Source organism: Nomascus leucogenys, chromosome 9 (assembly GCF_006542625.1).
Source record: "Nomascus leucogenys isolate Asia chromosome 9, Asia_NLE_v1, whole genome shotgun sequence".
In the NCBI taxonomy this organism is placed as follows: Eukaryota; Metazoa; Chordata; class Mammalia; order Primates; family Hylobatidae; genus Nomascus; species Nomascus leucogenys.
This window is the reverse complement of record NC_044389.1, coordinates 15,040,363-15,064,382: the sequence shown is the minus strand read 5'-3', so window position 1 is coordinate 15,064,382 and position 24,020 is coordinate 15,040,363. Positions and strand designations below refer to the sequence as shown.

Here is a 24,020-nt window from a genome sequence, read left to right as displayed (position 1 = left end):
TCCAGCACGGGCAACAAGAGTGAAATTCCGTCTCAAAAAAAAAAAAAAAAACCCAAAAAACCCAAAAAGACCTTGACAAGGGCTTTAGCTAGAGGGAAATTTGTCCACATTTGGATGAGTGACATAGTTCTTTTGGAATGTATCATCTCTGGTATGTTTGTTGAGAAGGATTTTGGATTTTTGTGCTTTTTAGGCAACCTTGCTATAAATGTAAGAACAAATGTTCTGTTATTCTTGGAGTCTGTGGGGAACAGAGATGCAAAACTTTGGTCCTGGTCAGGGTAGAGTCTTCAAGAGATCCATTACGGGGGTTCTCATTATCCAAAGATAAATGATGCCCTGCAAAAGTACCACCTGAAACAGGTTCCAACATTTTGTATAAAATAGTGGAGGAATCAATTTATCTTGATAAATAAAATTAAAAGTATAAAAATAAGTTATTTTTATGTGTAACAAAATTTATTTTTGCTACTTTGAGGTAATTCTCAGTCAAGTGTGTATATTTTAGACATGTTTTTCCTACAAAATGACATGATAGCATAATACAACATCATTTATTTCACATTTGACTTTGCAGAGCTGGATCAGAAAGGTTGAATTTGAGGGCTATATGGTTTTCTTAAGGGCCCTCCTTTTTCTTTTGTCTTCTTTTTTTCCGTTTTTAAATTAAGGTATAATTTACATACAGTGTAGTTCAGCTTTTAGTGTGTAGATCTGTGGGTTTTGACAAATGCATGCAGTCCTGTAATTATAGCCACAATTAAGCTACAGAGCAGTTCTATCACAACCCCCGCCCCAATTCCCCCATGACTCTATGGTCAACCTCTTCCCCATTCCCCATCCCTGGCAATGGCTGATTTGTTTCCTGTCCCTATAGTTTTGCCGTTTCTAAAGTGTCATCTAGGTGCTGTGGTTCATGCCTATAGTCCCAGCACTTCGGGAGAGCGAGGTAGGGGGATCACCTAAGCCAAGGAGTTTGAGACCAGCCTGGGCAACATATGAGACCCCGTCTCTACTAAAAATAAAAAAAATATATTAGCTGGGCATGTGGTGTGTGCCTGTTGTCTCAGCTACTTGGGAGGCTGTGGTGAGGGGATCGCCTGAAGCCTAGAGGTTGAGGCTGCAGTGAGCTGTGATCGTGCTACCGCACTCCAGCCTCGGCAACAAAGCTAGACCCTGTCTTGAAAATAAATAAACAATTAATTAATTAAGATAATTAAATAAATAATTATCTTATTAATTAATCAATTTATTAAATTAATTAATTAAGATAATTAAATGTTATCTAAGGCTGAGTACTCCAGCCTGGGGAACAAAGCGAGACCCTATCTCAAAAATAAATAAATAAAATAATTAAAATGTTATCTAAGGCTGAGTACAGTGGCTCATGCCTGTAATTCCAGCACTTTGGGAGGATCACTTGAGCCCAGGAGACCAAGACCAGCCTGGGCAACAGTGAGACCCCCACCTCTACAAATAATAAAAAAATTATCCGGACATGGTGGTGTGTACCTATGGTCCCAGCTACTTGGGAGGCTGAGGTGGGAAGATCACCTGAGCCCAGGAGGTCGAGGCTGCAGTGAGCTGTGACAGTGCCACTGCACTCCAGTCTGGGCAATATACAGGGAGATCTTGTCTAAAAAAAAAAAAAAAAAAAAAAAATCTAAGTAGAATTATCCAGTAGACAGTCTCTGGAGTCTGTCTTCTTTCATTTAGCATAATGCATTTGAGATTTATTCATGTTGTTATGTGTATCAGTACTTTGTTTCTTTTTATTTTTTAATTGAGTAGATGGATCACAGTTTGTGCATTAATTTTCCAGTTGAGGAATTTAGGGTTGTTTCCAGACTGGGATGATTACAAATGAAGCTGCTATAAATCTTTGTGTGCAGGCTTTTGTATGAACATAGGTTTTTATTTCACTTGAGTAAATTTCCTGGAGCGGGACTGCTGTGTTTTATGGCATGTGGATGTTTCACTTTATGAGATACTTCTCAGTGGAGCGCGGTGGCTCATGCCTGTAATCCCAGCCCTTGGGGAGGCTGAGGAGGGCGGATCACCTGAGGTGGGGAGTTTGAGACCAGCCTGACCAACATGGAGAAACTCCATCTCTACTAAAAATACAAAATTAGCCGGGCGTGGTGGCACATGCCTGTAATCCCAGCTATTTGGGAGGCTGAGGCAGGAGAATCACTGGAACCTAGGAGGCAGAGGTTGCTGTGAGCTGAGATTGTGCCATCACACTCCAGCCTGGGCAACAAGAGCAAAACTCCCTCTCAAAAAAAAAAAAAAAAAAAAAAAAGGTTGGGGGGGATACTTCCAAAGTGTTTTCCCAAGTGGCCGTTTTCCATTCCCACTAGCAATGTGTAAGAGTCCCAGTTACTCTGCAACCCTGCCAGCATGTAGTATTGTTAGTGTTTCCTTTTAGTCATTCTTATACATGTGTAGTGGTATCTCTTTGTGGTTTTAACTTGCGTTTCCTAGTGACTAATGTTGGGGACCTTTTCATAGATGAATTTGCCATCTACGTATCTGCTTTGATGAAGCGTCTATTTAAATCTTTTGCCCATTTTTTTATTGGATTGTTTTCTTATTTGGGTGTTTGAGGGTTTATTTTATTTTATTTGAGATAGCATCTCACTCTGTTGCCCAGGCTGGAGAGCAGTGACACCATCACTACTCACTGCAGCCTCGAACCTCCTCGAGAGACCTTCCCACCTCAGCCTCCTGAGTAGCTAGGACCATAGGTGTGCACCACCATGCTCCACTAATTTTTGAATGTTATGGGCCAGGCACAGTAGCTCACGCCTGCAGTCCCAGCACTTTGAGAGGCTGAGGCGGGTGGATCACTTGAGGTCAGGAGTTCGAGACCAGCCTGGCCAACATGGCAGAACCCCATCTCTACTAAAAATACAAAACTTAGCCAGATGTGGTGGCATATGCCTGTAATCCCAGCTACTGAGGTGGCTGAGGCAGGATAATCTCTTGAACCTGGGTGGAGAAGGTTGCAGTGAGCCAAGATCATGCCACTGCACTCCAGCCTGGGCGACAGAGCGAGACTCCGTCTCAAAAAAAAGAAAAAATTTATGTAGAGCTACGGTCTCCCTATGTTGCCCATACTGGTCTCGAGCTCCAGGGTGCAAGCAATCCTCCTGCCTTGGCCTCCCAAAGTGCTGGGATTACAAGTGTGTGAGCCACCACGCCCAGCCTTGAGAGCTCTTTGTATATTCTGGATATAAATATTTTGTCAGATATGTGATTTGCAGACATTTTCTCCCATTTTGTGGTCTGACTTTATACAGTGTCTTTTTTTTTTTTTTTTTTTGAGACGGAGTCTCACTCTGTCACCCAGGCTGGAGTGCAGTGGCATGATCTCAGCTCACTAAACCTCTGCCTCCCCGGTTCAAGCAATTCTCCTGCCTCAGCCTCCTGAATAACAGAGATTACAGGCATGTGCCACCACACCTGGCTAATTTTTGTATTTTTAGCAGAGACAGGATTTCACCATATTGGCTGGACATTCATTGAATGCCCACATCGTGTTGAACTCCTAACCTCAGGTGACGCACCCACCTCAGCTGACCAAAGTGTTGGGATTACAGGCGTGAGCCACTACACCCAGCCCTGGCCACTCTTAACAGTATCTTTTGAAGAGCAGGTAGTTATTCATTTTGATGAAGTCCAAATCATTATTATTTTTTATGGTTATACTTTCTTTGTATTATTTAGGAATTTTTGCCTTCTTTAAGTATTTTCTCATTTTCTTCTAGAATCTTATCATTCTAGATTTTAAGTCTGTGGTCAATTCTGAATTAACTTTTGTATTGGACGGTCAGGTACACGTTGTAGTTCATTTTTCTTTTTTTGCCACATGGCTGTCCATGATGGGGTTCAATGCTCTGAGAGAAAGGCTACCCTGAAGGACACCTGTCCAGCAGCTATGATACGGGACACACTTTCCCAAAAGTCTGTAGCAAGCAGGACACAGGCCTGTCTTCCCTGGTGGGATCTCAACCTAGTGTGGTAATAATAACACTTATAGGGCTGCTGGGAGGATAGAGTGGGTTATTCTATTCAGAATACTTACCTGTGTCACTATTATTATTAACCTCCAGAAATGAACGGCTCTGAATCTCATCCTTCAGAGACCACTTTACCCCTTCCCCTGGCCTAGCAGGTAGGGGTTTGCATGGATATGCCACCAAGAGAGCCCTGTCTCCCCACCTTATCCCATTCCTGCTTACCCACTGCTTTGTAATTCTGCATCTAAGGCACAGCACTGTCTTTAAACATTTCTGTCAGAAGAGACCCAGAAGGTAGCAGGTGAAGCCCCGGAGCCTTTTTTTTTTTTTTTTGAGACAGAATCTCACTCTGTCACCCAGGCTGGAGTACAGTAGTGTGATCTCAGCTCACCGCAACCTCCACCTCCCAGGTTCAAGCCATTCTGCTACCTCAGTCTCCCGAGTAGCTGGGACAACAGGCATGCACCACCACACCCAGCTAATTTTTTGTATAGCCCAGGAGACTCTTAAACACACCTTTGCTTTGCCAAGTTCATGGGGCCTTGTGCTCTGGTGCCTGCCACAACTCCCTCCTTTTTGTCTTTTTAGCAGTCAGGGATGTGGAATCGAGAAGGAAGGGAGTAGCACTCCCACAGAAGGTGTTCACAAGGTCTCTTTACTCCTTTTCCAGATCATCTTACCTTGGTCATTACTGTCAGACAAAGTGCACGAACAGATGAGGGCCTTGGGCACTATTTCCCGGCTGCTGAGGTTTATTTGCAATTTCCCCGAACTGTCAGTGAGTGCTTGGAGCGGGGGGAAAGGCTGACCCAGCGGGCCCTGCTTCTCTGTATGTACATGGGGTACCTGAGAGTCTGTGGCTCTGCAGGGAGTTACTGGGGGGTGGGCGGTCAGAGTGTCCCTCTTTTTTTGCATTAGTGCCTTTTCTGTTCCTATGGGGTAAGAGGCTTGACTTGTTTGCTTGGTTTGCCCTTGGCCAAGTGAGTTCCAATTGGCTGGACACATCTCAGCCTTGTTGGGGGACCTTGGCCTAAACAGCTGGGTTGGGTCCACAGCTTCCCACTGGCTAACATGTTTCAGGGATCTGGCTGCCCCATTTCCCTGGGTGCTGCTTTGAAAGGTTTTTCTTGGGCAGGGAAAGAGTGTGGAGCTGGTGTGGTGAGGGGATACATGCAGGCAAATGATTTAGTGGTGTAGAGGGGCGGGAAGGTTGGAGAGGGATGGTGGCCACAGTATGGGGAAGTTCCTTTTGGGGTGATGGGGAGTTAACCAGTTTCCTCTTCTGGGCAGCACATGGAGGAATTCTCGATGAGTGGGAAACTGATGAGCATCTTCGGCCTCGTCGTCGTGGGCTGCAACCACGAGATCAGCATAGAGGCATCAGAGGCGTTGCATTATCTGTTCAAAATCCTTGTGCTTCAGAGAAGTAAGCAACATGAGCCTGGGTGGCCACTGGGCTACAGCCGTGGGGACCCATGAATAACAAGAGCATATAAGCACTGTTCATTGAATGCCCACACTGTGCCAGGCACACGATGAAGGGCAGTTCCTTCTCACGAGGGCAGTGGAGTAAATATGCTATGATGCCCCAAGATGAGGGATCCCCGTTACAAGTAGATCTGGAAACTCTACCTGGATGAGCTCCAACCCCATTGCTGATGCAATGCCCTCTTGTAAGAGATTCTAAGAAATTCTTGGGGAAAAGGGGAGCTAGACTTGCAGCCACCTATGGAATCAACTTGGATACTCAGTATTTCCCAGTGGTCTCAGCCTTACTGCTAGGCCTAAGACTGGGAAAATGAACACCTTTTCTTAGGGAACAAATTTGGGAGTCCCAGATTGAGACCCTCTTTGCTTGAGGAAAACAAAGTACAGCCATACGTGCTTACAGAGGTGCCAGGAGGATTTGCAAATATCCCTAAAAGGAGTTTCAGAAACTCTGACTTCTCATGGTTCAACAGGGCATACTTCTTATAAGGGCATTTGCTCAGCACCCACGGGTAGAACAGTCCACATTCTGGCACAGGGCAGGAACAGCTGCAAGGACCAGACTGAGACCCCAGCCACATTCTCCCTCCACCCATTGGCCTGGTGCTGGGGAACTCTTCCCATTCTGTTGAGCAAATATTATTTCACCCATTTCACTCTGTTGATCTTCTCTGAGGTTTGGAGGGGAAATAAAGAAGGGTGTGTTCCTATTTCCCTGTTAAGGCCCTGCCCCTTAATTGTTATTTTTGGATTGAAGGTGTGAAACAGAAGACAGAGACTATCCTGAAGGATTTGCAGAAGGATTTCCATGGAACATGGCTTGCCAGCCTGCAGGATCTAACACTGGTAACCCTCACTCTCCACAGTGCATGAAATGCCCAGATGGGGAGCCATGACAGGGAAGAAAGAGAGCTGGGGTGGGGAGACTGTAGATGGCCTGTGTGGGGCCACAGAGGAGTACTCCTTCACCCAGGGGAGTGTCTCCAAAGCTCAAGGTCTCATGGATAGCAGGCTGGAGGGGTAAGACTCATTCCCTAGCTGCACTTGAGTTGACTGAGGCTTGAGGTCACTGAGAGAGTTCTTTTTTTTTTTTGAAATAGAGTCTTGCTCTGTCGCCCAGGCTGGAGTGGCACGATCTCAGCTTACTGCAACCTCTGACTCCTGGGTTCAAGTGATTCTGTAGCCTCAGCCTTTCGAGTAGCTGGGATTACAGGTGTGTGCCACCACACCCAGCTAATTTTTGTGTTTTTTAGTAGAGATGGGGTTTCACCATGTTGGCCAGGTTGGTCTCGGACTCCTGACTTCAGGTGATCCACCCGTGTTGGCCTCCCAAAGTGCTAGGATTACAGGCGTGAGCCACTGCACCTGGCTAAGAGAGTTCTTTAAAAGAAGTATAGTCAACCCTACTCTCCTCCTACAGATTGTGCCCTTGTACCTTATTTGTAGCCTAGCCTTAATTTTTTTTTATTCAGTAAAGATGTATTGGTTGTCTTAGCTGGGCGTGGTGGCTCATGCCTGTAATCCCAGCACTTTGGGAGGCTAAGGCGGGTGGATCACGAGGTCAGGAGATCGAGACTATCCTGGCTAACACGGTGAAACCCCATCTCCACTAAAAATACAAAAAAAAAATTAGCTGGCGTGGTGGCGGGCTCCTGTAGTCTCAGCTACTCAGGAGGCTGAGGCAGGGGAATGGCGTGAACCTGGGAGATGGAGCTTGCAGTGAGCCGAGATCACACCACTGCACTCCAGCCTGGGCGACAGAGCATGACTCCATCTCAAAAAAACAAAAAGATACATTGGTTGTCTTAGATATGGTGTCTCCAGGCTCAATCAACTCAAATCACTCCAGTCAGAAATCCAGGAGTCATCCCTTGCTCTTTCCTCTCCCTCACTCTTCACATCTAATTCAACACCAGGTTTGTTCATTCTGCCTCCTGGATAGCTCTTGAATTTGTCCACTCTGCTCCAGCCCCACTGTGGGGCCCCCAGCATCTCTTGCCTGGGTCACTCCAGCAGCCCCTTACTGATCATCCTGTTTCCAACTGTGCTTCTTGTCACATCACTTTCTATGCTACAGTCAGAGAACTGCATTTCTAAAACGCAAATGCTGAGATTTATTATTCTCCTTCAGACTGCATTGACTCTCCATTGTCCTCATTCTAAAGTCCAAACTTGTTCACTTGACCCACAAGACCCTTCATGATCTGGTCCCTGCTGTAACTGTCCTGCCTCATCTTGTCTTAGTCTCCCTTTTCCACCTGGCCCAGGTCTCCCTTGCAGGACACAGTAGTTAGGCTGAACTTCCTTCCACTCCAGGCCTTTGCATATTCTGTTCCCTCTGCCTGGAACTCTGTCCTTCTTTTTCCTTGGGTCTAAATCATGGCGGTAGGGGATCATGGCGGTAGGAATCACATGGCAGTAGGAAGGAGAAGTGCTGAGCAAAGGAGAAAACATCCGTTATAAAACCATCAGATCTTGTGAGAACTCACTCACTATCACAAGAACAGCATGAGGGTAACCACCCTGACACATGGGGATTATGGGAACTACAATTCAAGATGATATTTGGGTGGGAATACAGACAAACTGTATCACTCACATTGCACTATAACTGCCTGTTTACTTGCCCTGACTTGATGGTAAATTCCTTGAGGGTAAAGGCATTGTATGTCTTAGTCGCAGTTGTCCTGAGCTCCCAGCAATACAACCAGGCACAGAGCTGGGCCTCAATATTGTTTGAGTGAATGAGCTTCACATGGATATGCAGGTGCAGGCTCAGAGGCATGAGGCATGTCTGCTGTACATAATAGCAGTCCTACTTGCTTTGGAATGCTGCAAGCTCACTAAACATCAGAACTAATTTCCAATGGACTCACTTGCTTGCATTCCAAATGAAAGTAGAAATGCCTTTTGCATTGTCCTCTGTATCAAGTTGTCTGGACCATTGCTCCTTCCTCGAGACTTCAGAGCTGGTGGCACTCTGAAGCTTGGCTCACACCACGGAATAGCCAGATGCTGACCAGGGGCTGCCTCCACTGGCCCGTGGTTGATTGGTCTCTTTGGAGGCCAGAGGCTTTGGGGCAGACCCAAGTTGGGATGCTAACATGGTGGAGACAGCTGTTCTTCTTTCTTCAGTTCTTCAAGAAATACCTGACCCCTGAGGAGAGAGCAGATATGATCATGGTGAGCATGGAGGCCATGACCAACACCAGCAGGCATGACATCTCTGCAGCTTCCAAGATGTTAAAGATGATCCTGAAGTACACAATTCCAGAGATCGGGAAGGTAGCAGCTCTGGGGGACCTAATGGTTCAAGGTCAATTTAAGGATTCTTCCTTTCTGTTCTGTTTTGGGTCTTGTTCTATCTCCTACCAGTTTGAGTTTAAAGAATCACACACTTCAACCCAGAGGAGCAAAGGCTAAATGAGGAGTTGTGATTGTTGAAAAGACTCTTCTTTGGGAAGGGTTGACCATCTGGCGTCCATCTCCACCAGGATGGGAAGAAGAATTGAGTCAAAGCTATAACAGACTACTAGGGGCTGCTAGGACCAGGAGAGAGCTCAGTCTTCTTCCTGCTTCCAGACAGTATTTGATATGTTAGATCTATAGGTGCCTTCTTGTTTATTCAGGAGGGATAATTCAGGGGTGTGTGTGTATATAAATGTAAATATAAATATAATATATATCCATAAACTTGTGACACACTAACATAAATAGAGATGAAATACAGAGACTCTTTTATGAGAGCTGGGACTGGTTCTCAGTAAAATTAAGACAGCATAGGGCTGGGTGTAGTTGCTTACACCTGTCTGTAATCCTAGCAGTTTGGGAGGCTGAGGTGAGGGGATCACTTGAGCCTAGGAGTTTGAAACCAGCCTGGGCAACATAGCAAGACCCCATCTCTTAAAAACATTAATAAAAAAATTAAGACAGCACAGTTTAGCTGTCCTTTTTATTATAGTATTTTAAAATCTTATGGACTGATGGAGTCCCTCTTATTTTAATGTCCTAACCCACTTCTCTAACTCACTTATGACCTCTCCACTATAGGTCCTATGAGCAGTTCCAGGATCTTACATTTTCCACTTCTCTGGCCTGGATTGCCTTTTGATTGAATGCCTAAGAGCAGACCACTGATAAGTTGAAGGGGACCCCAAAGGTCAACTACTCTAACTCCCCACTTGATGCTTGTCATCTCTTTTTAAGGTTTTAAATCTATTTTGTATGGAATGCTTCACAAATTTACATGTCATCCTTGTGCAGGGGCCATGCTAATCTTCTCTGTATTATTCCAATTTTAGTATCTGTGAAGCGAGCACAATGCTTGTAATCTCTTCGAGAGCACCCCAGACCACTGGATACCCAGACGGTGCTGAAAGCAATCTTGAGGCACTCACTACCTGAAACTATAGCTCATTTGTATTTGTAAACTACTTTCTTTTTAAAAAAAAGTTTTTTAATTTACAAAAAGGATATATATTTATGGCATACAACATGATATTTTGAAATATGTATACATTGTGGAATGGCTAAACCAAGCTAATTAACATATCAGTTAACTCACATACTTTTTTTTTGTAGTGAGAACATTGAAAATCTACCGTCTTAGCAAATTTCAAGTATAGAATAGTCACCATGTTGTACAATAGATCTGAACTTATTTTTCCTGTTTAAATGAAATTTTGTATCCTTTGACCAATATCTCTCCAATCCTCCTCACCTCCAGCCCCTGGTAACCACCGTTGTACTCTGCTTCTATGAGTTTGACTTTTTTAGATTCCACGTCTAAGTGAGGTCACCCAGTATTTGTTTTTCTACACCTGGCTTGTTTTGTTTCTTATAATGTCCTCCAGGTTCATGTATACTGTTAAATGACAGGGTTTCCTTCATTTTTAAGGGTGAAGAGCATTCCATTGTGTATATGCCACATTTTCTTTATCCATTTATCTGTTGTTGGAAGCTTAGGTTCTTTCTCTATCATGGCTGTTACAAAAAACGCTGCAATGAACAGGGGAGTGCAGATATCTCTTCCAGACACTGGTTTCATTTTCTTTGGCTATATACCCATAAGTGGTATTGGTAGTTTTACTTTTAGTTTTTTGAGTAACCTCCATAATGTTGGAATTTTCCATAATGGTTGTGCTAATTTACATTCTACCAACAGTGTATAAAGGTGAACCACATTCCTTATCTAAAAGTTCTAACTTATAGTGCACTGAAATCTGCATCCCCATAGTTTCTAGTCCCTGGCCCAAGTTTACCTTCTGGGGTTATGCAGAATTCAATTAATATTAATAAAATTTTTGAAAAAATTCAAGTGTTACTAATGCTAGGTGCTATATACTATGCTAGCTTCTTTTACATATTCTTGTATTGAATTCTTACAACATATCTGTTGTTAAGAATTATTTTCTCTTTAGAAATGAGAAGGCCAGGTGCAGTGGCTCTCACCTGTAATCCCAGCACGTTGGGAGGCCCAGGAAGAAGGATCGCTTGAGTTTGGGAGTTCAAGAGCAGCCTGGGCAATATAGTGAGACCTCATTTCTACTAAAAATCAAAAGCATTAGTTGCACATGGTGGCGCACACTTGTAGTCCCAACTACTAGGGAGGTTGAGGTGAGAGGATCGCTTGAACCCAGGAGATGGAGGCTGCAGGGAACTATAATTGTGCCACTGCACCCCAGCTGGGACACCAGAGCTAGACCCTGTCTCAAAAGAAAAACAAAATGAGAAAAGGCTCAAAGAGGCTATGAGCCTTAATTACTGAAGTTTCGTCAGCAGTTATTAGGTGACAGACACTGTTCCAACCAATTCAGATGCATTAACTCAGAACTGTTGACGTGAGTAAAATCGTCCTCATATTTTGCACGAGGAAATAGAGTGCAGAGAGGATGAAAAGCTTTCCCAAGCTCACACAGTTGGTAAGTGGGGAGGTGAAATTCACATCCAGGTAGTATGACTTTAGAGTTCATGCGGACCACCACCTGTTGCCTCCACCCCACATGGCCAGTAAACAGCAAGGACTGACTCTTCTCTCCCTCCATAATAGTCTTGAGACCACTTGGAGGCAGCAATCCTATGCCCTCTGCCTTCCTCTCTCTAAGTTACTCATCCTCAGATTCTTCCTTCTTTCTTCATGACATGGTTTCCAGACATCGTTCTGGTCTCCCCTGGCTGCTCTCTATTTTGTCCTTCTTAAAATATGGGGTCTGTTCCGTGGTGGGCAGGTCTGTATAAAGCTACCCTTAAAATCCAAAGAAGCTGAGAGGTCAAAGAAAGAGGTTGATGAATCCAGTTTCTGAGAAAGAAACTACTTCGGAGGCGGAGGCAGGAGAATTGCTTGAACCCAGGAGGCGGAGGTTGCAGTGAGCCCAGATCGTGCCACCGCACTCCAGCCTGGGAGGCAGAAGGAGACCCTGTCTCAAAAAAAAAAAAAAAGACCAGGCATGGTGGCTCATGCCTGTTATCCCAGCAGTTTGGGAGGCTGAGGGAGGTGGATCACCTGAGGTCAGGAGTTTGAGACCAGCCTGACCAACATGGCAAAACCCCATCTCTACTAAAGATACAAAAATTAGCTGGGTGTGGTGGCGTGCGCCTGTAGTCCCAGCTACTTGAGAGGCTGAGGTAGGAGAATCGCTTGAACCCGGGGGGTGGAGGTTGCAGTGAGCTGAGATTGCGCCACTGCATTCCAGCCTGGGCGACCGAGCCAGACTCCGTCTGAAACAAAACAAAAAACAAAACGGAAGCCATGTCTCAGGAGGCTGCGAGACGAGATGGTGGACCCCCCAGCCATCACCCGCCATGGCCCAGAGCTTCTATACAATAGGGGTTGGACATGGTGGGTGTGCCTCTAGTCCCAGCTACTGGGTGGCTGAGGTAGGAGAATCACTGGAGCCCAGGACATCAAGGCTGCAGTGAGCTATGAGCATGCCACTACCCTGTCTCTAAGAAACTAACAAATATACCTTAGAGAAGGAATGTGTAGGACAATTAAAATCAACCCCTCAGGAAAAAGCAAGAATGCTATGCAAATCTGCCCTAAGGGCAGGATTTATGGTAAGGGTTGTTTCGACCTAAGGACAGGATGTACGGCAACAATAGATAAAGTAAGTCCGGGCACGGTGGCTCACGCCTGTAATCCCAGCACTTTGGGAGGCCGAGGTGAGTGGATCAGGAGGTCAGGAGATCGAGACTATCCTGGCCAACATAGCGAAACCTCGTCTCTACTAAAAATACAAAAATTAGCTGGGCGTGCTGGTGAGTGCCTATAGTCCCAGCTATTTGGGAGGCTGAAGCAGGAGAATCTCTTGAGCTCAGGAGGTGGAGGTTGCAGTGAGCTGAGATGGCGCTACTGCATTCCAGCCTGGTGATAGAGCAAGACTCCATCTAAAAAAAAAAAAATAAAGTAGAAATCTCAGAGGTATTCTGGGAACAAAGATTAATCAGAAGTCAATATGGTGACCAAAACGAAAAGAGAAGGAAAAAATAAAACAAAAAGAAAAAAAAAAAAGTCAATATTGTGGGCCAGGTGCTGTGGCTCAGGCCTGTGACCCTAGCACTTTGGGAGGCCGAGGTGAGCAGATTGCCTGAGCCTAGGAGTTCGAGACCAGCGTAGGCAACATGGTAAAATCCTGTCTCTAATAAAAATACAAAAAATCAGCCGGGAGAGGTGATGTGTACCTGTAATCCCAGCTACTCAGGAGGCTGAGGCATGATAAAACCCAGGAGGTGGAGGTTGCAGTGAGCTGAGATCTCACCACTGCACTCCAGCTGCATGGGTGACAGAGCAAGACTTTGTCCCAAAAAAAAAAAAAAAGTCAGTATGGTGGATTAGCATCCAACATGGGGTTGCTTCAGGCCCCATAGGGTCCAAGACAGTCCACAGCCCTGAGGGTGTGGCCTGACCACAGCAGAGTGCAGTGGGACGGTGACTTTTTTGGTCTGGACATGCTATGTATGCATCATGTGCAGCCCTAAAGGTGAAGTGGGTGCCTAGTTATGTGGATGCTGGTGAGCTGGTGTTGAGTGTCTGGAAAGAACCTCCTTTTCCCTCATTTCAGGTGCCGGAAATCATCCAGTACCTTTACTACCCCATGAACAGCATTACAGAAACCACAGCCCAAAAGACCATTAAGAAGATCCTGTATCTGCTGTTCCAGTACTACACTGATGAAGTTATCCTGACACTATTGAAGATAGAAGATCAGTCACAAAAGTAGGTGACTTTCCATCCCACACGTACATGCCCCCAGTAGTCTATTTGCTTCTTCTTAAAACATATTCAGGACCGGCACAGTGGCTTACTTCTGTAATCCCAACACTTTGGGAGGCCCAGGTGGACAGATCACCTGGGAGTCAGGAGTTCGACACTAGCCTGGCCGACATGGTGAAACCCCGCCTCTACTAAAAATACAAAAAATTAGCTGGGCGTGGTGGCGGGTGCCTGTAATCCCAGCTATTCAGGAGGCTGAGTCAGGAGAATTGCTTGAACCTGGGAGACAGAGGTTGCAGTGAGCTGAGATCGCGCCATTGAACTCCAGCCTGGGCAACAAGAACAAAACTCCGTCTCAAAAAAAAAAAAAAAAAAAAAAAAAAAAAAAAAAAAAAAAAAAAAAAGTAGCGGCTGGGCACGGTGGCTCACGCCTCTAATTTCAGCACTTTGGGAGGCCAAGGCGGGTGGATCATCTGGGGTCAGGAGTTCAAGACCATCCTGGCCAATATGGTGAAACCCCATCTCTACTAAAAATACAAAAATTAGCCAGGCATGGTGGTGGGGACCTGTAATCCCAGCTACTCAGGAGGCTGAGGCAGGAGAATCACTTGAACCTGGGAGGTGGAGGTTGCAGTAAGCCGAGATCATGCCACTGTACTCCAGCCTGGGAGATAGAGTGAGATGCTGTCTCATATATATATATATAGATAGCTGTTCTAACAAGTGTGTGGTAGCCTCTCATTGTGGTTTTAATTTGCATTTCCCTAATTCAATTGCCACTAATGATCATGGGCATCGTTTCATGTCTTTCTTTGCCATTCATATATCTTCTTTAGTCAAGTATCCAAGCCTTTTACCAATTTCATTGTCGGGTCGTTTGTTTTCTCATTGGTGAGTTTTGAGAGTTCTTTGTATATTCTGTATACAAGTCTTTTGTCAGATATATGATTTTCATGTATATCTCCCATTTTATGGATTGTTTTTTCATTCTCTTAAGAGTTCAAAAGTTTTTAATTTGATGAAATCCAGTGTTTTGTTTCTTATGGATCATATTTAGGGTCATAGGTATTTCCTTCCATGATTTCTTCTAGAAGCTTTAACTTTTGTGTTTTATATTTATATTTCACTTTTACTTAACTTTTTAGAAAGTGTGAGGAATGGGACTAGGTTCAGTTTGTTGCATATAGAAGTGTAATTGTTCCAGCACCATTTGTTGCAGAGATTATCATTTCTCCACTGAATTGTCTTTGCACATTTATCAAAAACCAATTGATGGCTGGGCGTGGTGGCTCGCGCCTGTAATCCCAGAACTTTCGGATGCCAAGGTAGGCGGATCACTTGAGGTCAGGAGTTCGAGACCAGTCTGGCCAACATGGCGAAACCCCATCTCTACTAAAAATACAAAAATTAGCCAGGGATGGTTGCTTGCACCTGTTATCCCAGCTACTTGGGAGGCTAAGGCATGAGAATCACTTGAACTGGGGAGGTGGAGGTTGCAGTGAGCCAAGATCGCCACACTGCCCTCCAGCCAGGGTGACAGAGCGAGACCCTGTCTCAAAAAAAAAAAAAAAAATCAATTGACAGTATTTGTGTGCCTCTAATTATGGGCTCTTTTCTGATCCATTGAGCTATATGTCAATTCTTTCATCAATACTGTACTTTCTCTAATAGTGTAGTTTTATATTAAGTATTAAATCAGGTAGGATGAGTTCTTCAATTTTATTACTTTTTTTTTTTGAGATAGAGTCTCACTGTCACTCAGGCTGGAGTGCAGTGGTGCAATCATAGCTCACTGCAGCCTTGAACTTTTGGGCTGAAGCAATCCTCCCACTTCCACCTCCTGAGTAGCTGCTGGAACCACAGGTACATGCCACCTCACCCAGCCTTGTTTTTTTTTTTTTTTTTTTTGGTAGAAACGGGGTCTTGCCATGTTGCATGGCTGATCTCAAACTCCTGAGCTCAAATGATTCTCCCACCTCAGCCCAAGTGCTGGGATTACAGGGTGTGAGCAGTTGCACCTGGCTTATAACTCTTTCTCAAAATTGTTTTGGCTGTTTTATTTTCTTTGCTTTTCCATATATATATATATTTTTGAGACAGAGTCTCACTCTGTCACCCACGCTGGAGTGCAATGGCATGGTCTCGGCTCACTGCAACCTGCACCTCCCAGGTCCAAGTGATTCTCTCACCTCAGCCTCCCAAGTAGCTGGGACTACAGGTGCATGCCACCACACCTGGCTGATTTTTGTGTTTTTAGTGAAGACGGGGTTTCACTATGTTGGCCAGGCTGATCTCAAACTCCTGATCTTGTGATCTGCCTGCCTCGGCCTCCCAAAGTGCTGGGATTACAGGCATGAGCTACCACGCCTGGCCCGCTTTTCCATATACATTTTATAATTTATATAGAATATTATTTATTTAAAAATATGCTGGTGATATTTTTATTGGGATTATGTTGCATCTATAGATAAGTATAAGGAGAATTGACAACTTCACAATATTGAGTTTCTGGTCCATGAACATAGCGTATCTCATCATTTATTTAGGTCTTTAATTTCTTTCATCAATCTTTTGTATTTTTCAGCACACAGATCTTGTGAATATTTTGTTAGTTTTATACCTAAGTATTTTTGTGCAATTGTAAATGGCACATAAATTTAAAAAAAAATTTTAATTGTTTACTATTGCTATATAGAAATAACATCAATTTTTGTATATTGACTTTCATTGACCTTATATCCAGCAATAAGTGAGGTTTCACTTCTTAGTTCTTGGAGCTTTTTAATAGATTCACTGGAGTTTTCTACATAAACCATTATATCATCTGTAAATAGAGGCAGTTTATAGTGTTTTTCTTCCAAATTTGTGTTTCTTTTTCTTGCTTTATCACATTGGCTGGGACTCCTAGTATAATGCTGAGTATGGGTGATGAGAGTGGACATCTTTGCTTTATTCCCAATCTTAGAGGAAAAACTTTCAGTCTTTCACCTTTAAGTGTGGTGCTAGATGGTAGGGTTTTGTTGTCGTTGATGTTAGATGTCCTTTATCAAGTTAAGAAAGTTTCCTTCTATTTCTAGTTTGTTGTGAGTGTTTACCACAAATGGAGATTGTCACAAATGTTTTTACTACATCTATTGAGATAATTGTGCGGTTTTTCTTTTGTATTCTGTTAATATAATAAATTACATTTTTGACTGTGGAGCCAGCCTTGCATTCCCAGGATAAACCCCATTTGGTTGTGATGTATTATCTTTTTAACATATTGCTGGATTCAATTTGCTAATATTTTGTTGAGGACTTTTGTGTCTATTTGCCTGAGGATTTTTTTCATGGGAGATATTTGGTCTGTAGTTTTTTCTTTCATTCATTTATTCTTTCTCTTTTTTCTTGTACTGTCTTTGTTTTTGTGCCAAGATAATGCTGAACTCAAAAGATTGTTTTGGGAGTGTTTTCTTTTTCTTTTTCTTTTTTTTTGTTTTTTTGAGAGACAGTCTTGCTCTGTCGCCAAGGCAGGAGTGCAGTGGCATGATCTTGGCTCACTGCAACCTCCACCTCCCAGGTTCCAGCAATTCTCCTGTCTTAGCCTCCTGAGTAGCTGGGACTACAGGCACGTGCCACCAGCCCCGGCTAATTTTTGTATTTTTTAGTAGAGAAGGGTTTCACCATATTGGCCAGGCTGTCATCAAACTCCTGACCTCATGATCTGCCTACCTCGGCCTACCAAAGTGCTGGGATTATTGGAGTGAGCCACCGCATCCAGCCTATTTTCTTATTTTCTATTTTTTGGAGGAGATTGTGTAAAATTGGTATTACTTTTTTTCTAAACATTTAGTGGAATTCAATACTGAAACCATCTGGATCTAGAGTTGTATTTGTTGGAAGTTTTAAAACTATGGATTGAATTTATTTAGTAGTTAGGGTCATTCAGATTATCTATTAATTTGCTCATCTTCTTCTAGTCTCTTAAGGTGGAAATGTAAATTACTAATTTGAGAACTTTCTTCTTTTTTAAAATGAGCATTTTAGTGCTATGAATGTTCCCCTAAGCATAGCTTTAGCTGCATCTAACAAATTTTGATATATTGTATTTTCATTTTCATTTAGTTCAAAAATCTTTTCTAATTTTCCTTGAGTCTTTTTCTCTCACCCATGAATTACTTGGAAGTATTGTTAATTTCCAAATATTTATGGATTGTCCAGGTATATTTCTGTTACTGATTTCTAGTTTAAATTTATTATGGCCAGATAACATACTTTATGTGATTTCTATTCTTTAAAATTTGTTCAGGTTTGTTTTGTAGCCCAGAATGTGGTATATTGTGGGGAATGCTCATGTGCACCTACAAAGAATGTGTATTCTGGCCAGGTGCGGTGGCTCATGGCTGTAATCCCAGAACTTTGGGAGGTCAAGGTGGCTCCTGAGGCCAGGAGTTCGAGACCAGCCTGGCCAACATGGTGAAACCCTGTCTCTACTAAATATACAAAAATTAATGAAGGACAGTGGTGAGTGCCTGTACACCCAGCTACTCGGGAGGTTGAGGCAGGAGAATCACTTGAACCTGGGGAGCAGAGGTTGCAGTGAGCTGAGATCCTACCACTGCATTCCAGCCTGGGTGACAAAGTGAGAGCCTGTCTCAAAAAAAAAAAAAAAAAAAAGAATGTGTATTCTGCTGTTGTTGCCTGGAGTGTTCTATAAGTTAGGTTATAGAACAACACAGTGTTTTTCAAGACTTTTATAACCTTGCTGATTTTCTATCTACATATTCTGTCAATTATTGAGAAAGGAGTGTTGAAGTCTCCCAATATACTTATGGATTTATCTATTTGTTCCTTCGGTTTTATCATTTTTTGCTTCATGTATTTCATTAGGTGTATATACATTTAAGATTGCTACATCTTCTTGATGAGTTGACTGTTTTAACATTAATTAATATCCCTCTTTGTCCCTGGTAATACTCTTTGTTCTGAAGTTCCCTTTGTCTGATGTTACTATGGCCATTTTTGCTTTTCAAACAGTTTGTATTTGTGTGGTATATCTTTTTCCATTCTTTTAACTAATATGTATAATTATATTAAAAATTTTTTTTAATATAGCATATGGTTGGACTTGTGTTTTTATCTAATCTGACAATCTCTTTTAGTTTGTGTATTTAAATCATTTATAATTAATGTAATTAATAGTATGTTTGGATTTAAGTCTACCATTTTATGATTTATTTTGTTTTTCCCCTTTGTTTTTTATTCTTATGTTCCCCTTTCCTGCATTCTTTTAAATTGTTTGCATTTTTTAGGCATTCTATTTTAACTTATCTATTAGATTTTGATTCTTTTTTTTTTTTCTTTTTTGAGACGGAGTCTTGCTCTGTCCCCCAGACTTGAGTGCAGTGGCGCGATCTCGGCTCACTGCAAGCTCCGTCTCCCAGGTTGACGCCATTCTCCTGCCTCAGCCTCCCGAGTAGCTGGGACTACAGGCGCCCGCCAACACGCCAGGCTAATTTTTTGTATTTTTAGTAGAGACGGGGTTTCACCGTGTTAGCCAGGATGGTCTCGATCTCCTGACCTCGTGATCCGCCCGCTTCGGACTCCCAAAGTGCTGGGATTACAGGCTTGAGCCACTGCGCCCAGCCTAGATTTTGATTCTTTGTACCAATTTTTAGTGGATTCCTGGGCATTTACATACCTAAAGTTTTATAGTCTACTTACATACCTAAACTTCCATAGTCTGCTTAGAGTTAGTATTTCACAATTTTGAGAAAATGTAGAAGCTTTCACTATACAGCTTCTTTTACCTTACTTACTTTTTTTTTGAGACAGAGTCTTGTAGCCTGGAGTGCAGTGGCACGATCTCAGTCACTGCAACTTCTGCCTCCTGGATTCAAGCGATTCTCCTGCCTCAGCCTGCTGAGTAGCTGGGATTACAGGCGTGTGTCACCATACCCAGCTAATTTTTGTATTTTTAGTAGAGATGGGGTTTCACTATGTTGGCCAGGCTGGTCTCAAACTCCTTGAACCTCAAGTGATCCGCCCGCCTCAGCCTCCCAAAGTGCTGAGATTACAGGTGTGAGCCACCTTGCCTGGCCTAATTTTTGCTTTCAATAGTCATACATATTTTTAAACTTAAGGGGAGAAAAACGTCTGTTATGTTTACTCATATATTTGCCATTCCTGTTGCTTTATGTTCACTGTTAAAATTTCAGCTTTCACTCTGATAAAATTTCTTTTCTGCTTGAAGAACTTCATTAGCATTTCATTTAGAGCACATCTTTGAGTGATAAATTCTTAGTTTTCTTCCATATGAGAATGTTTCAATTTTACCTTCTTTTTTTTTGAGTTTCGCTCTTGTCACCCAGGCTGGAGTGTAATGGCGCGATCTCTGCTCACTACCACCTCTGCCTCCTGGGTTCAAGTGATTCTCCTGTCTCAGCCTCCCGAGTAGCTGGGAGTACAGGAGCCCACCACCATGCTCAGCTAATTTTTTTGTATTTTTAGTAGAGATGGGGTTTTGCCATGTTGGCCAGGCTGGTTTCGAACACCTGGCCTCAAGTGATCTGCCTGCCTCGGCCTCCCAAAGTGCTGGGATTACAGGCATAAGCCACTGTGCCCGGCCAATAAATTTCTGTTTATTATAAATTACCCAGTCTATGAGATTTTGTGATAGCAGCACAATACAAACCGAGACAATGGCAAAGGGGCTTTTTCAGCTAAGACTCTTGAGAAGGGGAGATTATTGTGAATTACTCAAGTGGGCTCTTAATGTAATCACAATGTGTCTTGTGATTGATGTATCTTATTCGAACTTCACTGCACTTCTTGAATCTGTAAATGTATGTCTCTCAACAAATTTGGGAAGTTTTAGGTCATTATTTCTTCAGATATTTTTTTCTGTACCAGTCTCTTTTTCTTTTTATAAGATTTCAATGACATGAATATTAAACTTTTTAATGGTGTCCTATAAGTCCCTGAAGCTCTGTTAATTTTTTTCTAATTTCTTAGTTCTTCAGATTGGTATAATTTTTATTGATTCATCTGCAAGTTCATAAACTTTTGTCTCTGTAATCTCCATTTTCCTCTTGATCTCATCCAGTGAATTTTTGTTTCAGATATTGTATTTTTCAGTTCTAAAATTTCCATTTGTTTTTTTTAAAAAGTAGCTTATTCCTCAGCTAAGAACATGAGAAAATCCATCTTTCCACTTCTTTCTTTGTTTCTTTGCCTCTCTCTCTCTCTCTCTTTCTTTAGTTCTTTTTTCAGACAGAGTCTTGCTCTATTGCCCCAGGTAGGGTGCAGTGGCATGATCATAGCTTACTGCAGACTCAACCTCCCAGGTTAAAGCTATCCTCCCATCTCAGCCTCCTGAGTAGCTGGGATCACAGGGATGTGGCACCATACCCAGCTAATTTTTTTTTAACTTTTTGTAGAGACAGGGTCTCTCTATGTTGCCCAGGCTAGTCTTGAACTCCTGGGCTCAAGTGATCTCCCGCCTCAGCCTCGCATAGTGCTGGGATTACAGGTGTGATCCACCACTCCCGACCTTTCCATTTATTTCAGTTATGTACATCTTTACCTCATGGAGCATGGTTAAAATGTCTACTTAAAGTATTATTATTATTATTTTTAGACAGGGTCCTGCTCTGTTACTCGGGCTAGAGTGCAGGGACATGATCATAGCTCACTGCAACCTAGAACTCCTGGACTCAAGTGATTCTCCTGCCTCAGCCCTCAAGTAGCTAGGACTACAGGCATGTGCCACCATGCCTGCTATTTTTTAAATTCATTTTTTAGAGAATGGATCTCACTATGTTGCTCAGGCTGGTCTGGAACTCCTGGCCTCAAGGGATCCTCCTGCGTTGGCCTTCCAAATTGTTGGGATTATGGGTGTGAGCCAATGCACCCGGCTGTTTCTCAGAGTTTTAGCTGCCTGTGCTGCTACAGCTGCTCAACTGGATCTGGCTTCAGGGTGATGAAATGAGGAAAAAGAGAGAGAGAGAGAGAGAGAAAAAAAATAGCGCTTCCCCCACCCCTACACTCAGTGGGCCACAGTGCCCTGTGTTAGGTGCCTTTGTTGCTGCCCCAACTGCTTCTACTGTGCAGCTCTGCATCTGGAGTCAGTCTCAGGACAGAGCTTGGGAGACGAAAGAGACAAAGAAAGAAAGAAACCAAGATTCCACCCATACTTCTCCAACTCACAAGGACCCATTTTCCCAGTCCTCTGGCCAGAGAGACAGAGTTTTACTCAGAGATTTTGTTGCCTGTGCCTGCTGCATAGTTCAGCACTCAGGTCACCTTCGGGTCAAAGCTGGAAGATAATAGAGAAAAAAGAATTCTGGGAAACTCACTCAAATGTTGTTTTTCCAGTGTTGGGAGGTAGTTGCTTTTTGTATTTGTCCAGTGTTTTTAGTTTTAATTGGTGCGAGAGCTAGGCTGGAGTGGGCTTGCTCTGTCCTAGCAGATTGTGTAGACTCTCTTACTAGGGAAATTAGGATTGCTTGTTGTTAATTTCTTTTATCATGAGAAGGAAGTGTCTTTCTATTCTATATCTGCTGAGAATTTTTTTTCCACCGATGTGGAATTGTCTAACAAAAGGTTGATATCATATAATTAGTGTGTTTTCTTTTGGGTCGGGGGTGTTTGAGACAAGAGTCTCGCTCTGTAGCCCAGGCTGGAGTGCAGTGGTGCAATCTTGGTTCACTGCAACCTCTGCCTCCCGGGTTCAAGCGATTTCCCTGCCTCCTGAGAAGTTGGGATTACAAGCCTGTGCCACCATGCGCGGCTAATTTTTGAATTTTCAGTAGAGATGAGGTTTCATCATGTTGGCCAGGCTGGTCTCAAACTCCTGACCTCAGGTGATCTGCCTGCCTTGGCCTCCCAAAGTGTTGGGATTACAGGCGTGAGCCACTGCACCCAGCTGGACAAAGTTATAATTTGATAGGAAGAAAAAGTTCTGGCATAGTAGAGTGACTGTGGTCAACAGTAAGGTATCATATATTACAAAACAGCCAGAGGAGAGGCTTTTGAATGCTTTCAACGCAAAGAAATGGTAAAATCTGCTGAGTTTTTTGAAAAATAAAAAATAGACTTTGAAATACCAAATGCCATTACAACATCTAATGACATATTTATACAAATGTATACAGGTTTCTTTCTTTAACCTTTTAATTTCCAAGTGGTTAGATATTTTGATCATCTTTTTCTAGTTTTATTGGATGGTAATTGGAAAACATGATCTAAATGTCTTCTCCTTTTGAGAATGTGTTGAGGGATTCTTTTGTGTGTATAGACGAGGAAGATTAATGTTATCAATTTTACTATATGTTTAATGGCTATTTGAAATAAATTTATATTCTCTACTGCATGCAAAGTCATCTATTAGACCAGGCTTGTTTATTTATTTATTTTCCTTTTTTGTATATTTTTAAAGTACAGATGGGTCTCACCATGTCACCCAGGCTGGTCTTGAACTCCTGGGCTCAAGCAATCCTCCCTCCTCGGCCTCCCAAAGTGCTGGGATTGCAGGTGTGAGCCACCTCACTCAGCCAGACAAAGCTTATTTTATTGTTTTATGATATCTCATACAATTATTACAAACTTATTTTACCCATTTTTTTTAATGACTATTTGTTGTTTCTGGCTTCTTGCTATTATTAACAGTGCTGTTATGCTCATTCTTACTCTAATATTGTGTTTAGATTTATAGGCATATATACCATTTTATTTGCTCACCATCCCTTGCACCTCAAACTTTCCTTAGGAAATTATTTTTCTTTTCCCTAAATGGGAAAGAAAAAACAATACCTCTAAAGGTATTATTTAGGAGTTTATCCTCTAGCGAGACTCTATTGATCATCTATTTTTGATTATCTATAAATAAAGCAAATCTGCATTAAATGATACATTTGCTGGGAACTTGTGGGTTGATTTTTTTTTTTTTTTTTTTGAGATGGAGTCTCACTCTGTCACCCAGGCTGGAGTGCCATGGCGCGATCTCGGCTCACTGCAAGCTCTGCCTCCGGGGTTCACGCCATTCTCCTGCCTCAGCCTCACGAGTAGCTGAGACTACAGGTGCCCACCACCACGCCCGGCTAATTTTTTTTTGTATTTTTAGTAGAGATGGGGTTTCACCGTGTTAGCCAGGATAGTCTCGATCTCCTGACCTGGTGATCTGCCCACCTCAGCCTCCCAAAGTGCTGGGATTACAAGTGTGAGCCACCGCGCCCGGCCCTGGTTGATGTTTATTTTTGTTCCACACTTGGAAGGTTTATCCCACTGTCTTCTGCTCTCCACTGTTTCTGTGGAGAAGT

The 24,020-nt window shown here is 43.0% G+C and overlaps 1 protein-coding gene and 1 non-coding gene across 2 annotated transcripts in view; one reads left to right on the top strand and one right to left on the bottom strand.

The window, feature by feature from the left end:
- The window catches only part of LOC100581926 (maestro heat-like repeat-containing protein family member 7), a 52,067-nt gene that overhangs the window by 8,163 nt on the left and 19,884 nt on the right, over window positions 1-24,020 (top strand). The window contains exons 7-11 of the mRNA XM_030819399.1: window positions 4,693-4,800; window positions 5,313-5,448; window positions 6,268-6,356; window positions 8,646-8,795; window positions 13,571-13,725. Coding sequence (XP_030675259.1) covers window positions 4,693-4,800; window positions 5,313-5,448; window positions 6,268-6,356; window positions 8,646-8,795; window positions 13,571-13,725 — 638 coding nt within the window. The remainder of the gene's footprint in view (window positions 1-4,692; window positions 4,801-5,312; window positions 5,449-6,267; window positions 6,357-8,645; window positions 8,796-13,570; window positions 13,726-24,020) is intronic.
- LOC115836874 lies at window positions 9,729-9,831 on the bottom strand. The gene has a single exon (XR_004031866.1). It is a non-coding gene; the product is annotated as a U6 spliceosomal RNA (small nuclear RNA).